Source organism: Fusarium graminearum, chromosome 2 (genome assembly GCF_000240135.3).
Source record: "Fusarium graminearum PH-1 chromosome 2, whole genome shotgun sequence".
NCBI lineage: Eukaryota > Fungi > Ascomycota > Sordariomycetes > Hypocreales > Nectriaceae > Fusarium > Fusarium graminearum.
Window position 1 is genome coordinate 2,015,216 of NC_026475.1, and position 14,916 is coordinate 2,030,131.

Here is a 14,916-nt window from a genome sequence, read left to right on the forward strand (position 1 = left end):
TACATATATTATACCAATCAGTCTGATGCAAAATACCGTTTGGCCTTGCTCTTGAGCTGTTGTGCCTTCATCTCAGGTGGCATGATCGTGTGATGAACCACGTGCGGCCGATACACAGCATCCACAGGCGGCATCCTGGTCGAGGGTTTAGTAACGTCTCAAAGCGGACAGAGGAAACATGGAAGTGCAACGTACCAGTCATCCACAGTCAGTGGAAAGTATTCGTACAAGGGATCGGCGCCCTCGTCCGCAGGACTGTTTTCTCGATTCGCCCCCGATGTGGTATAACCCTTGCCCGAGTTGGGACTATGCAGCTCGGCACTCGAGCGATTGGGACTTCTCTCGTCCTCGGACAGCGATAAGCTAATTGGTAGAGAGGGGTTCTGTCGTGGAATTGAGTTTTTATGATGTGCATTTGCAGCTTTTGCAGAGCTGTTGGAGTCGCTAGACCAGGCTGGTATCGGGGGCCTGCCCATGGTAGGCGATAAGGCAACCCTCTTTGCCGGGTGGGGGCTAGCACCTGGTTGAGGACTGGGCAGTGGTTGAGATAGAGGGGTCGACCAGTCATTCGGCTGCTCATGTTAGTACACCCACTTGACATATGCGAAATCGGAACTCACCTGAAGATTGGCAGGAGGATATCGCTGAGTAAAGCCTTGTGAATTCTCCCGCTCCAGTTTCAGTGTCGGATGGTCAAGATTTGATGTCGACGTGCTTCTCCTCTCAAACCTCTTGTCACCTGTCAGAGGAACGTCTTTCCTACTGTCAAAGTTCCGCGGACTTCGGCCTCTGACGATAACTGGCCCGGATTGTATATCTGCTATCTTAATAAGTTCGCCGGTCTGGGTCTTACCCAAAAGGCCTATTTTAACCACGTAGTGTTGTTGCAGGCCCTTTCTTCGGCCGTTGTTGGCTGTGGCATGCTTAAACTGAAGGCGTTTCCAGGATATAGGTAGAGAGATGCGATGCGCGTCGAGCTCCTGGCCTGCTGCGATATCCAACGTGATAGTTGGTGGTGCTGTAACGGACTTTGAATCATCGCTTCCATGTGGGTTGGCATTCTTCCAAGGTATAGATATAATTTCAGTTGCCTTCCCTTCGATCGATTCGAAGGCGGCGATGGAAGCAAGTAGCTCAAATATTTGGATGTGCTGTCCCTGTTCATCCACGATGTTCCTGATTACCCGAGGCAGGGTAATCTGTCCCGAGCATTGCCATAGGTTACGGCGGTAACAGGTCAATTCCAGCGGCCTTCCTGTTGATTCTCCTCCGAATACATCCTCGGCTACGAAGAACATGCCGTAAAGTTCAGCAGTCATGCCGACTTCGACAAACTGGGTGTTCTCGTTGACAATAGTGGCGCTCGCGACTGGAGCAGAGAAGCCAAGAAGCTTGTTATCAGGCTCTTGGGGTGAGGATTCTTCGTGCAGGGCATCTTGAATCTGCGGAGGCTCGAATTGTCGAGTCGAATATGAGAAGGGATCCTCAAAAGTTGAGGAAAAGGTATCCAAGTCGTACGAACTGCCGAAGGGCAGAGTCTGCAGTGCAGCCCCATCGCTGTAGATCCAATGTCAGCTTCGAGCAAGCAAGGTTGCGTTGCGCGCGCGTCGCAAGTGCGATGCAGTCAGTAACAAGCGAAACGTACAGCAGCGACTCATCAAAAGTAATGTCCTGGTCAAAGACGTCCATGCTCATGCTCGTTGAATGGGCCGATCCAAAATTCATCGCCATCGCTTCTCTGCGGGAGGCGCCAGTAGGCAGCCCCGACATTGAGTTGTAGGTGGACATGGCATTGTTCAGTTGAAAGGAACCGTCAACGCCTCATTGGATCAAGTGCGCGCGGCGGGGGGAATGGAACAGCAACACAACGTGATCGCGCAAGTACCTATGTGTAACGGCGCAGTCCGATTAGAACAAGCTGGCGACGAACCAGCGATGGCGGTTCTATTTCCCCGGTACAGCGCCGAGTGCCAAGATAGAGGGAGATGAAGCGACGGGCGAGCAGACGAAGTTGGTTGCTCTGAGGTCAGTCAGAGTGAGAGCAGAAGTAAAGATAGGGAAGTAGTTCGAGTCCATAGTAGGCGAGCGGAGGCGGAGACAGTGGAGGTTGGCCCGACCTCTGTAGCGCAGTCTAGCCCGTAGCGTTTCTGGTAGCATTGTGGGGAGAGACCCACTGGGCTGGCTGACCCTTTCAAAAGCCCGAGGTCAACAGAAAAGATGACCTCAATGCTTCGGGGTACAAAAATAGACAGCTCGAGAGTCTGCTCTAAGACAGCCTAGGCTGATTTGATAATTTCGTCTCTTATGCTTTCAGTTGCCAACTTTTCCGAGACCCTTCCTGTCCTCGTCGATGGACTCTGATCGTTGATTGGCACTCGCTCCAACAATTGACCGACGGAGAGCTCCATGTGAAGGATGATAGAGCTAGACCCCTCGAACACCTTTTATCTGCTAAAAATAAGGGACTACACGGGAAGGAGGCTTTTATGGCGTTATTTGCCATCGCCAATAGGCATCTTGATGGAACAAAACACGATCTGTCTCCAAGACCAGACTCAATAAGATATTGTATACCAGGCGGAATGAACCATGTCTATTGATGCAATGCCTTTGACCAATGCTAAATGTATGTTTTACTAATCAGACCAGAACCCTTTCTAACGCTGAGCACTCTCTAATCTGCCTCGTAATGCAGTCTTGGTCTTATTCTTGTCAAAAGGAAAAAAAGCAATAACGCCACTGAGCACCAACCAGCATCACTCACTTCAGCTTACTTTCCGTGGCAGAGGCAAACACACTCTCACCAAACTTCCACACTTCGTCCAATACAAGAACTTCGCTTGATCCTCCAACCTCGTCCTGACCTCCATACCCGTCTGATAGAATCACCAGATCTGCATCGGCACCCGATTCTAGCGTACCTTTGACCCCCTGTAAGCCAAGCATAGCTGCAGGTGTTGATGTCACCGCCCCAAGAGCCTGGGGGATGCTAGCTCCAGTCCATTTCATGAAATTGTTGACGCACTCAAGCAGGGTAATCGAGCTTTAAAAAATTAGCTATAAAGTTTTCAAAAGACGACTTGGCACTCACCTTCCGGCAATGGTGTCGGAATTCTCAAGGAGAAGCTTGGAACCACGTTTGACGATATTGGATGTGTTCTCCCCATTCGTCCAAGGATAAGCCCCATCAGGAAGACCTACAAGATGCATCGCATCTGTGACCAGAATGAAGCCATCTGGATGAGCACTGTAGGCGATTTTGATGGTTGTGGGGTGTAGGTGAATTCCATCAGAGATGATGCCGAAGTACGGTCGCGGCAAGCTCTCAGCCTTACCCAGGACTCCAAAAACTCCTGGGTTTCTATGGTGAAGGGGACGCATGGCATTGAAGAGGTGCGTAATCATTGTAGCACCCTTACCAACGGCCTGAGATGTCTCTTCGTATGTTGCTTCGGTGTGGCCGACAGAGTAGATGATGTCTCTTGATGTGATCTCCGGGATCAGGTTCATCATCTGCCCGCGTTCTGGTGCTGCTGTAATCATCTTGATGGGGATTGGAGAACCATCAGGGCGAGGAACCATGTTCTCTCGACCATAGCATCGTTCAATGTCCTCGATAGAGTGAGCTTCGGTAAGGACATCGACATTGTGGACTCCGTTTTTGGTAGGGCTCAAGAAAGGACCTTCACAATGAGCTCCGAGAGACTCGGCTCCGTGACCGGGGATCCGCAGTTCCCCAGACGGGCCAAGGTATGGAAGCGTCTGTTGGTAATTAGCTTCATGTACAATGGCCCCACCAAGATAAAACGCACCTTTTGGTATAGTTCCGGCCGCTGACTTGTGATGGTTGGTATGTATGAGGTGACCCCTGTCCTGACCAGTAGACGATTGACCTTTTGGATGTTTTTGCCGTATTCGGCCATGTTATCGAGTAGGGTTGAGAAGTTGAACCCAAAGGCGCCGTTGAGCTGGCACTCGATGAAGCCTGGAGCAATAATACGTCCGCCAAGGTCGATGGTGTTATCAGGCATATTACGGCCACCGTAGAAGGAGGCCTGGCTGTCGACGATCTTGCCATTGACAGAGCTGACCCAAAGGTCATCCCAGACAAGATCGTTGCCTTTCAGCAATCGACAGTTGGTAAATTTGGTGAGGCCATTCTTGGGCAACGTTGGCGAGACTGCGATGGGCATATTGAAGGATTGTAGGAGTGGTCTGTCTATAGAGAAGGGTCAGATATCTCAAAGCAGGCTTGTTGTTTTCGACTGTATGGGTCTTTGTTTGATAGTCCCTAGGGACAATAGTTCATATTGAAAACTGAGGGCGAATGGTATTATACTAGTATCTCCGAGGTTCCATCACCAGACCTGAAAAGCCCTATCAAGGCGCCGCTCTCGGCCACGTTTTCCTGATAGCACGGTAAAAATTCACATTGTCATATCGTCATATCGTCATTGCGATTCAGTAACCGTGCAAGTTCGACTTGAGCAAACGGTGCCATGGTTTCAACCACAAACAGAGACTGTGTGGAGATGCTCAACCTGGTACGGTATAGTCAGGTTCCCTTTGGGTATGTTGCTGTGCAGGTTGATAGACTAGGGTGGGTTTGGAGTACAAAGATCGTGGCATCCGTCCATTTTGCCTCAAGAATCAGTGTTCATCCTTACCTGGTTCAGTCTCTATTGACTCGACACAACGTGAAACTCGACGCTGGTCAGAGGCTTGCCTTGTTGCTGTTGTTCCATGTAACGTTAACTCATGGGGGGCGTCCAGCAGCCATAAAGAAACAACCTACTGCCCAACCTCCACTGACGGAAGGACCAGGCCAGGCTAGGACAGGCAGGACAGCCCGGAGACAACCCCACTTATCACCTGTAAAGTACGGTGTCGCCTCCCCTTATCTCCCCCAAGCAACCAATCAATATACACCAATCAACTAGGCCGAGGTTTAGGCGCTCGGCAACAGCCATTCCATTCCATGGCCCCTCCCGGGTCAGCATCGTCCTCGTCGTCGCGAGAAGGCTACAGCCATGCCAATGCATCGCATCGTTACCTCAGACTCAAGCACGCGGGTCCATCGAGGGATGAACATTGCCATCACCATCAGAAAAGACCGAAATATCATGTGACGAGGCCTCGTCGCCGCCCAACCATCATGGCCCATTCAGATAATAGCGACCTTGACCCATCATGGCACGATCTCGACCGGTACGTACCCACCCGTCCAGTCCGTCCAGTCTGTCCACTCTCTCCATGCAGACAACCACGTCTTCCTCTCCCTCCACCCGTCGGCTCCGAATCTCGGAGAATTAGAGACAATTGGATTCATGTCAAGTAAATCCATCATGCTAACTGGTCCGGTCTTGCAGTGCCATTGGGCAGATCCTCATCATGGGCTGGGATGGCACTGAAGTCACTCCTCAGATCAGAACCCTCATCGAGGATCACCACCTTGGATCCATCATTCTTACTGCCAAAAACTTAAAGTGTGAGTCTATTATATGCCTTGTCCAAGTCATTTCACAGTACTGACTTTCCGAAGCTGCCCAGCAAACAGCTGAACTAGTCCAAGAGTTGCAGACCATTGCTAAGAATGCTGGTCACTTGCAACCTCTTCTCATCGCCCTTGATCAGGAGAATGGAGGTGTCAACAGTCTTTTCGATGAAGATTATGTTTGTCAGTTCCCTAGCGCTATGGGGGTTGCGGCTACTGGACGAGCCGACCTAGCGTATGAGGTCACTAAAGCTACTGCAACTGAGATCTCAGCTTGTGGTGTCAACCTCATGTTGGGTCCTGTCCTTGACGTTCTGAACAATGCCCGGTATCAACCACTAGGAGTAAGAGCCACTGGAGACGACCCGCAAGAGGTTTCTCAGTATGGCCTTGCCGCCCTAAGAGGAATCCGTGATGCGGGAATAGCCTCTTGCGGGAAGCATTTTCCTTCTTATGGAAATCTCAACTTCCTGGGCTCAAATTTGGATGTCCCTATCATTACTCAAACACTCGAAGAGTTGAGCATCAGTGCTCTTGTTCCATTCCGCAATGCTGTTGCATCAGGGAAATTGGATGCCATGTTCGTTGGAGGCTGCGGTATATCCAACCCATCCATGAATGTCAGTCATGCTTGTCTGTCCGAGCAAGTCGTAGACGAGTTGCTACGAGATGAGCTCGGGTTCAACGGTGTGGCAATTTCGGAATGTCTAGAGATGGAGGCTCTCAGTCATGAGCTCGGTGTCCAAAATGGAGTTATTATGGCTGTCGAGGCAGGTTGTGATCTTGTCCTTCTTTGTCGCGCCTACGATGTCCAGCTTGAAGCTATCAAGGGTCTCAAGCTGGGCTACGATAATGGTATCGTCAGTAAGGAGAGAATATTCACGTCATTGAGAAGGGTACTCAACCTCAAATCGACGTGTACCTCATGGGAAAAGGCTTTGAACCCTCCGGGCATTTCTCTCCTTTCTCAACTCCACCCATCTCACCTTGCATTATCTCTCCGTGCCTACGACGACTCGATAACAATTATTCGAGACAAGGAGAAACTCATTCCGCTCACAGCATCGATGCACCCAGGAGAAGAGCTCCTGCTGTTGACCCCCTTGGTAAAACCTCTCCCTGCATCTTCTCTTACCAAGAAGCTTCTCGCTGCCAAGGACAGCCAAAGTCAAGCAGAAGGCCCACACGAGATGTGGGCGCATAACGATGGCCGCGATCGTCGTGCAATCCTTAGCGGAGAAGGTGTCTTCCGAGAGTTTGGCAAATCACTTGCTCGGGCTCGCAACGAGAAACTTCTTCATACTAGCTATACGGCCAATGGTGTCCGTCCAGGTAAGACTGTTATATCTCTCAAATGTTCACCATTCTGACCAGTTACAGTACACGAGAATCTAATTCACAGAGCCTCTTGCATCGTTATTGTTACCGCCGATGCCAATCGAAACCTTTACCAGGCTGGCTTCACAAAACATGTCGACATGATGTGTTCCATGCTGCGGGCCAGAGGACAGAAGAAACAGCTGATTGTAGTTGCCGTCAGCTCTCCATATGATTTTGCCATGGACAAGTCCATCGGTACCTACATCTGTACATTTGACTTCACAGAGAACGCCTTGCATGCTCTTGCGAGGACTCTTGTGGGAGAGATCACACCACTCGGTACGCTCCCTGGGACATTGCGGAAGAGCAAAAAAGTGGTCAAGTCCAGACAACACTGGCTGGTTGAGGAGTACAGCTCCGGGCGTGATGCATCAGGGCTGAACGACCTTCTTCGGGCTGTCCACCGAGCAAGTGCACCAGATCTACAATTCTTACGTGCAACAACGGCCGCCTCGTTCCAGCTGAACAACCCCAGCATTGCCGAGTCCCACTTTGTCGTCAGAAACAGCAGTACAAATGCTTTATACGGATTCGCTGCCACGTACTATATTCACGGCGTCGGCATCATGGGCGGTGTGTTTGTCGAGCCCACCAAGCGTGATGTGTCTATCGGAAGGTCTCTTCACCGACGAGCAATCAGGAGTCTCTTGCAACGACGAGGTATTAAACAAGTGCAGATTGGCTCTGCCTTTCCTGGAGTTTTCCTTGGTATTCCCGTTGATGTCGAGGTAAACACTATCAAAGAATGGTTTGCGAATAGTGGTTGGGATGTCCAGTTTCCCCGCCGTGTGTCGAACATGGTCATCCAAGACCTGGCAAATTGGTCTGCTCCAGAAGGATTGTCGCAAAGTATACAAAGAGCTGGTATAAGTTTTGATCTTATTCACGGTCTAGACAACGCGGATGGCGTGTTGAGTCATGTTCGAAACCATGCAAGCCCAGAGGTGCTAGAATTATACCGTCATGCATTGTCGGAAACAAAGCTGAGCGGAATTGTCCGAGCAAAAGATGCTTCGGGTAATCTGTTGGGCACAGTCATCGTTTGCAAGCAGCACAGTCACTTGGAAACATACTATCCATCTCTGAAGTCCCGCTCGGAGGACATCAGTGGCATTCTCGCTCCGGTTGTACCATCTATGCCACTGGCAACTCTTACTTTACAGGGTCTGGCATTCATGGGCGTCCGTCAAGCCAGGAATCACAAAGCAACGAAAGTTATGCTGGGCTCAGTAAGTTATTAGCGCCATTCATATGTGCTGGTTACTAATGCGATTCTAGTCCGTGGACGATGGCACGGAGTCTCTGACAGCTATGGGTTTCGAGACACTTCAAGCGTTCGAGGAAATTACCAACTCTCCAGAGAATGTAGGTGACCAATACTCTCAAAGTAAGATTAGCAACTAACAAAAAACAGTTTTCAAGTCTAGCATGAATGAGGTTTCGATTATTTGGGTAGGGTTATATGGTGGAATTGTTGGAGTTGGGATCTGAGTTGATATATATGACTTAATTATGAGTACTGCGTGCTTTGTTTATCTAACGTTATTTTAGATATCTTGACGATCTACTTTTATCAACAACTATCTGTGATTCACAACTTGATCAATAGTGAAGATTCTGTGTCCCCTTCCTAAGATGGTGATTCGATACCAACAATTAAACTATCTATGGCGGATATCTCATGCACTAGTCCTTCGCGAGAATATGTAACTCTATAGACTTCAAAGAATTGAGGGCTTGTAGCGGATCTAGTCTTTGCAGTAATTTAACTTCATGATCTTGCCATCTTCGCTGCACAAGATTATCTAACTTCTGACTTATTCATGGGGAACCGACCATCACAGCTTCCCCTTGTTCTCTCTCTTCCTCATCCCCTGAGCTGACCTGAGAAGCGCATACAAGCTCTGCAATCTCGGCATCTCAACACCCCTTTCCCTCGCGATTCTCACAGGATTACCCAGGATCACCTCGAGCTCCAGCGGCTTACCAGCCTCCCAGTCCAGCAACATGCTCGGCCTAGCCCCCTTATTCCGCGCCGTGCTTTCGATAATCTTCTCCGGTTTGGCCATATAGTCTGGGAAAGGTCGTCCTAGTATCTTGGGCACGGCATCGCGGATCTCATTCATCACGCCCAGTAGATGTCGCTGCAACTCGTCGTCCGCGACCATGTCTGCGTTGCCGCGACCACCGGAGAGGACGGCCGAGGGGTTCATGGCCGCATTAATACAGAGCTTATGCCAGCGTACAGTCTGGAGGCCGACTTCGTCGTGGGGATCCACGTCTTTAATACCGCCAAGGTCTGTCCACCAGCGACGCAGCGCCTCAGTCGCCTCTGTCCCACGACGACCTAGCTCTGTGTCTTGCGCGGCCAAGCCATCTGTGTACGGACCAATACTCACACGCGTCCAGCGGTTCTGGCGAATGGTACCAGGAGAAGTTTGCTCCGCGCTGACGACAGTGACTGCACTGATGATTGGGTTATTAGGGAAGCGTTTCCGGAATGGCTCTTCCACGCCAACACCGTTCTGGATGAGAACGATACAAGACTTTGGACAAACCAGGGGCTCAATTATGGAAGAGTCATCACTGACATCTGGAAGAGCCTTTGTCGTCACAAAGATATAGTGCCAGTCTCTCTTCTCGCCTGATGCACTGGCAGCAGCAGCTGCTGCATCGACGGATGGAAAGGCTGCGTCAGGGTTGAACGTGTAATCACCGAAGCTTCGCGTTTGCAGCTTCACGCCGTCCTTTTGAATAGCAGCATAGTTGGAACGCGCTGCAAGAGAGACGTGAATGTTTTGAGATGGCTATCATTTGTTAGTGAGATGTCTACTTCAGGCGATAAGGGTACTTTACGTGATGGAGTCTCGAAGCATAGAAGCAACCAACGGCGCCAGCACCGATGAAGATGATATCAACACGACTGCAAGTGAATACTCACGTTAGTAATCCGTTTAGGACAACTTTACATGCAATTGAATGCTAATATGAATGGACTATTCTCACCTGTTCTCTGCCATGATGGCGATGTAATCTAAGTTGGTCGTATGTTTACGTTATTGGTGGATATCGATAGGCTTTGTTTACTGTAATCGCGATACACCTACTTCCTCAATAGGTAAATCCGCAGATAGTGGTGCAAAATCAAGTCTGGTCCAGTTCCTCATACAAGATAGAGTCAAAAAGGATGAATTGCATTATAGAACAGAACTCCCAACCAACCCCGCCATTTTCGCCACGGCACCGAGGTCCATGCCGTAATAGGAGGCTGGAAACGACAGAGGTCTCGAATTGGAAATTGGAAACTGGAGCACACCATCGATAACCCAGGTCAGCCAAGCCTTATGGTATGTATCGTATTATTTTTTATGGATTTCTTTTCCTTCATACGGCGTTCATATGTATTCGATCAGTCATTTGCAAGAAACCCACAATAGGGAAACGTCTCTATCTATCATCTTTGTTTTCTTTTTTCCATCGGGCGATCGGCCGTTGTCAAAAAAAAAAAAAAAAAAAAAGAAATGAATGACATGAACCCAGACTGTCTGTCTGTCATAAATAGCAACTCGTTAATCCATAATACTGGTTGTTGGGTATCAATCCGCTGATCAAAAACCACCACCTGCTGTATCTGGCTCTTTGTCGGACTCAGCCCGTACCTTTCCCAGCACAGCATCTTTGAGACCCAAACAGATACATTGCATAAAGAGACAGTCACACTTCCCTTTACTCCATCTAACGGTTTCGCATTAGACTTTTTAGAGTTTCATTTCTCGCTCCGATAGAGAAGGAAAGCGGAATACTAGGTATCTGAATGATCAGCCCGTATATTTCCTTACGTCGTCAGCAGCGCATGTTCAAACAAGGCAAGTCATCATGGTAGGGATAGTAATGTAGTAAGAAACGTGTAGCTAATAAGCTAATCACCTACGTATTGCATACATCTTGGAGAACTCTCCAATCGGTCACGCCGTTCGCCCGGGTTCGGCTTGGCTTCGGGACACTCCGCCGATCGTTCATCACCACAGAGGGTGAGATTCCCACGTTGGACTGGAGTTGGACCCTTTTCTTGGATGGCTGGCCTGGACCATGGTTCAAAATCCCACGCGACTCAAGCCACGTCGACGATGCAAAAAGCATGCTCTGATGACCCAGTCCAGCCAATCTATCAACTGCCGGGTGATATAATATCCAATGGCCACCAGTTGACGGAGCTAGCATTACATGGGAATGCCACTGACTGACTGCCGTCTAAAACTACCGTTTCGGTTTATCGATCTTAGATTGCAGTCAAGTGGACGCTACTCAGTTCGTTCAAACGGAAGAGGATTCATTATAGTGGTATGTGCCTACAGCTGATTCCCGGCCTGTCCAGGAAGTCAAGACGACTTCTCAAAACCGGGTGCCCAGCAACGAGTTCAGATTTATCTATGCCAGAGCAAAAACATCCTGGTCTATGGAGAGCAGACACAGAATGCCGATTACCACGCTGAGTAAAACCCAACGCAGTTACTGGCAAAAAAAAAACAAAAAACGTCACGCGAAATCAAGAATGAATAAACTGTTGGGTTAGTATCCTGTAGCAAGGGCTGTATTGTGTGCATAGCACTTGGGCCTATAGCCTGTAAAATGATGCCATCAAGCATCGAACCGACACGCGATTTGCGCGAAGGGAGCTCTGCTCTGTCACCCCCAGTCCTGGCCTGACCTGCCAGAAGTGGCCTACCGAGAGGCGCAAACGAATCAGAATGCGCCTGATACATGGGTAGCGGCAGCGGCCGCTTCCCAGACATACAGTGCAATGCAATACAATAGTCGCCAGAATCATGACGCAACGCGCGAAGGAATCGACCTTGCTTGGTATTGCACTGCAAAAGCATGAGAGGGTTGCAGTAGCTGTCGGGGATCAGCGGTATCTCGTGGCGTGCCCAGCAAGACGGGATGGAATGGGAAAAAGATGTGGTTGTGTTGACCCCAACTTGAATTTTTGTGTGGTTGCAAAGGGAAAGAAGAGTCTGCCTGACAAAGATATGGTCGAGTTTTGACTTTGCAATTTGGCAAAGTCAGCGCGTGGGGGTCTTTTGATTGCCCGGCCCCCGATGGGCCAATCAAGTGCCTTTGTGGCTTGACTTTGCGTACAGCCAATAAACGCTCCAATCCAGAGCAAGGCGTCGCACCCAAACCAATCAGAGAGTAGCGCGCTCGACTTGCCTATTACGGACAGGATTGAATGGTCCAGCGGCCCCAGTCTTCCACGGCTTCATGCCCATGGTCAACTGCATTGCAACTCTCTCCATATCCATGGATATGGATAGCCAGTAAGATGTTCAATTATATATGGACCTTGATGAAAAACCGGCCCGTTTCGACTTTCCTTTCCTTCGCTTCGCCCTTTGCCCACCAACAACCGCGGCTTGCCATGCTATACCGAACGCCATCGACCACGATCGTGCCTGTGATGGAGGTGATGTGCTGTCTGGTCTTGTCTTGTCTGTGCCTGATGGGACGAACGAGGCTGTGACAACACAGTTACATAATGTCATATGTATTTTGTCTTTTGCCAATTCCAGCCATGTGCGTGCCCCTTTCAATCCATACCATTTTCGATCTGGTCTGCCATGGCGCCTGGTTGAACCGTTCAAACCACCGTTCAACTAGGGCTCGTGTTTCGTTTCATTTCGTACCGAGCCTCATAGTATCAAATGGTGGAAATTGATCACAAGCAAAGACTGCAATGTAATATCCATACTGCCGTGTTACGTAGCAGAGGCTCAAGAGACATCTGACCAGGGCGACCCTCACCCTCACCCATGCTTGTGCTGACCTGAGACGAGGAGATTGGATATGGATCGAAGCAGATGCGGCTAAACAGAAGCGCCATCGCAAATGTCGAGGTGCAGATGGAGCCCAACACCCATTGGGAATCGCGCGTGCAGAGCTACCGATGAACGGCGCAAATGAGCCCCATCGCCAGCAAAATATAAATGTAATAGACTTGTCAGGATTGTCCGTGTTGCATATTAATAAACACGCTCGGTCAACAAAATGATATGTCCTTGTCGGTCCGTCGACTAGGCGAATATCCATTCCTTGTAAAGTCTAAGAGAAACCTCATTTGCCAAATGATGATCAATCGGCCAAGGCGTTTGACGCAGATCAACAGCATTTGCCCAAATGCCATATGCTACGTGGTATCATGGACCGATCATTCAACTCCACTCCGAACATGGGGAACAAACTTACCTAAAAGCACAGATCTCATCAGAAAAGCCGAGGATTGAAACCACAGGGTCTGCGTATGGGTACCGTAGAGTACATGTCCCTGGTGACCAACACTTGTTCGCATCCAACCGACATTCTTGCTGATTCATTCGTACATATGCACGAGCTGGCACACAGGCTAGTTTTCCTGCGAGCAATGAGAGACCATCTTGACAGGCTGGTCCGAGCTCGCTACATTGTACCACCAGGACGCAGGGGCGCAGGCTTCTAGAAAAAGTACTGGAAACTAACTTACAGCAGACGATCAAGGGTCGTGGTGTGTGTGGGAGGCAGAACGACAGCCCAAAATCCTGTTTGGGGGAAGTCGATGTGATGGCAAGGACCAATCATGTCGGCATATAAGGATGCGGGATGGTGGGGGCAGAGTTTGGGGCCCCGACGAGATGTCTGGAGTTTCAAACACGCCAGGCAAGGGTTCCGGTCCGTTTTCGAGTGACCTGGAGGACGGTGCCAGCTCGAGATATCAAGCACTGTCCTGACATGCCATGTCATGACATGACTGACTTGGCTGAGGTCGGTTTCTCATGTTGATCAGTGCAAAGTGTGACTATGTGAATGAATGAATGGCTGATTGCCGTTTCAAACTGCCATGTCTTCCAATTGCAGACTGACAGCAAACCTGTTTCCATCAGTTAGCCTATGACTGATAATGGCGGTGTCTGTGCAACTGGGTCAAACCTAGGGACTTGTGGATTACAGTTCTGCTTCGCGCTTCTTGCTTGGCGACTAACAAGAGTTAGAGTCACACAACCGCGAAGAATCAAGATTGAAGACAATCCGGCAATGCCCCTCGTCTTGACAGCTTCATGAAACGATTGGTATCAGGCATTTCGAACAGAAGCCACTTTTGTTGAGAGTTGTTAGTAAAATGTCGATCCATAGTGGGCCGGGACAGGATGCAATTCATCTCTCTCGCATCTAGGCGGGAGCAAGTCCGTATATCACGAATAAGAGCAAGCGAACTTCATGGTTGTATTTCCCAATGTGTAATCATGATGCTCAGGACATTGTCAGCTGAATCGACCATCCCTGCCTGGTCACTCCATAACTGTAACTAGGCAAGTCACAAGAGAATTGACAGATGCAAGTAAGGAACAGGCAGGTGTGGTACAGACCCTGCGTGAGCTTCGTGGAGTGGGCGTAGGCATGTAAGGGTCTGCTATAGTGCAGAATGGAACAACAAGTCAGACCTCCAATCGAGCATTACAACCAAACAAAGACATCATGACTGGTTCCTGCGTGAAATCCTTGACAGTGCATCTGTTGCGGTCAAGTAATGGACCTTCTTTTCATCTTCCATCTTGACTATGGAGGTCAATACCCCATATACGTGGACAGATGGGCGTGGAGATCATAGATCTATCTTCTTAGGCGGTCTGATAACTTCCGAAGCTTGCTCGGTATCCCACTCCAGCGCGCGGCTGTCGCTTTTGGCGGCTCCAAAATAACTTTTGATGTTGAATTAGCGGCTAGCCTGCGGGGCCAAGGCTGTTATTTTCTGGTTACGGTCCTTGTAAATGCAGTAATTGCTTTTTGTTTGTCCTGTGTATTTCCGGTGAGAAAGAGGGGAGGTGATGCCAGGATCGTGGGATGTCTTCAAGCTTGTGGAAGACCATAATCCGAGCCTGTGATGACTTTCTAATAAAAGTTGGCTCTCAAAGACTCTTCTTTTGTCTCTTCTCTTAATTTCAAGAGTGGTGTGTACTCTGTGGACTTTTAGTGTTGAATTCATAAAGATCCGTGTAGATGAATTCCTTGTA

At 49.4% G+C, this 14,916-nt stretch overlaps 4 protein-coding genes across 4 annotated transcripts; 1 reads left to right on the top strand and 3 right to left on the bottom strand.

Annotated features, from left to right (window-relative positions):
• Positions 1 to 17: 17 nt before the first annotated feature.
• FGSG_08397 (uncharacterized protein) lies at positions 18 to 1,788 on the bottom strand (the record flags this gene model as incomplete). The annotated part of the gene is made up of 4 exons (XM_011322077.1): positions 18 to 135; positions 196 to 572; positions 621 to 1,557; positions 1,646 to 1,788. 4 exons carry the CDS (start codon positions 1,786 to 1,788, stop codon positions 18 to 20), a joined length of 1,575 nt encoding a protein of 524 aa, XP_011320379.1.
• A 767-nt stretch (positions 1,789 to 2,555) lies between these two features.
• Positions 2,556 to 4,193, bottom strand: FGSG_08396 (uncharacterized protein; the record flags this gene model as incomplete). Its single annotated transcript, XM_011322078.1, has 5 exons — positions 2,556 to 2,620; positions 2,775 to 2,876; positions 2,922 to 3,043; positions 3,092 to 3,762; positions 3,813 to 4,193. The coding sequence occupies 5 exons, from the start codon at positions 4,191 to 4,193 to the stop codon at positions 2,556 to 2,558; spliced, it is 1,341 nt and encodes a 446-aa protein (XP_011320380.1).
• Positions 4,194 to 5,155: 962 nt separating this feature from the next.
• Positions 5,156 to 8,306, top strand: FGSG_08395 (uncharacterized protein; the record flags this gene model as incomplete). Its single annotated transcript, XM_011322079.1, has 6 exons — positions 5,156 to 5,208; positions 5,370 to 5,488; positions 5,558 to 6,826; positions 6,875 to 8,103; positions 8,153 to 8,239; positions 8,289 to 8,306. The coding sequence occupies 6 exons, from the start codon at positions 5,156 to 5,158 to the stop codon at positions 8,304 to 8,306; spliced, it is 2,775 nt and encodes a 924-aa protein (XP_011320381.1).
• Positions 8,307 to 8,712: 406 nt separating this feature from the next.
• On the bottom strand, positions 8,713 to 9,894 carry FGSG_08394 (uncharacterized protein; the record flags this gene model as incomplete). Its single annotated transcript, XM_011322080.1, has 3 exons — positions 8,713 to 9,681; positions 9,731 to 9,797; positions 9,881 to 9,894. 3 exons carry the CDS (start codon positions 9,892 to 9,894, stop codon positions 8,713 to 8,715), a joined length of 1,050 nt encoding a protein of 349 aa, XP_011320382.1.
• Positions 9,895 to 14,916: the final 5,022 nt, after the last annotated feature.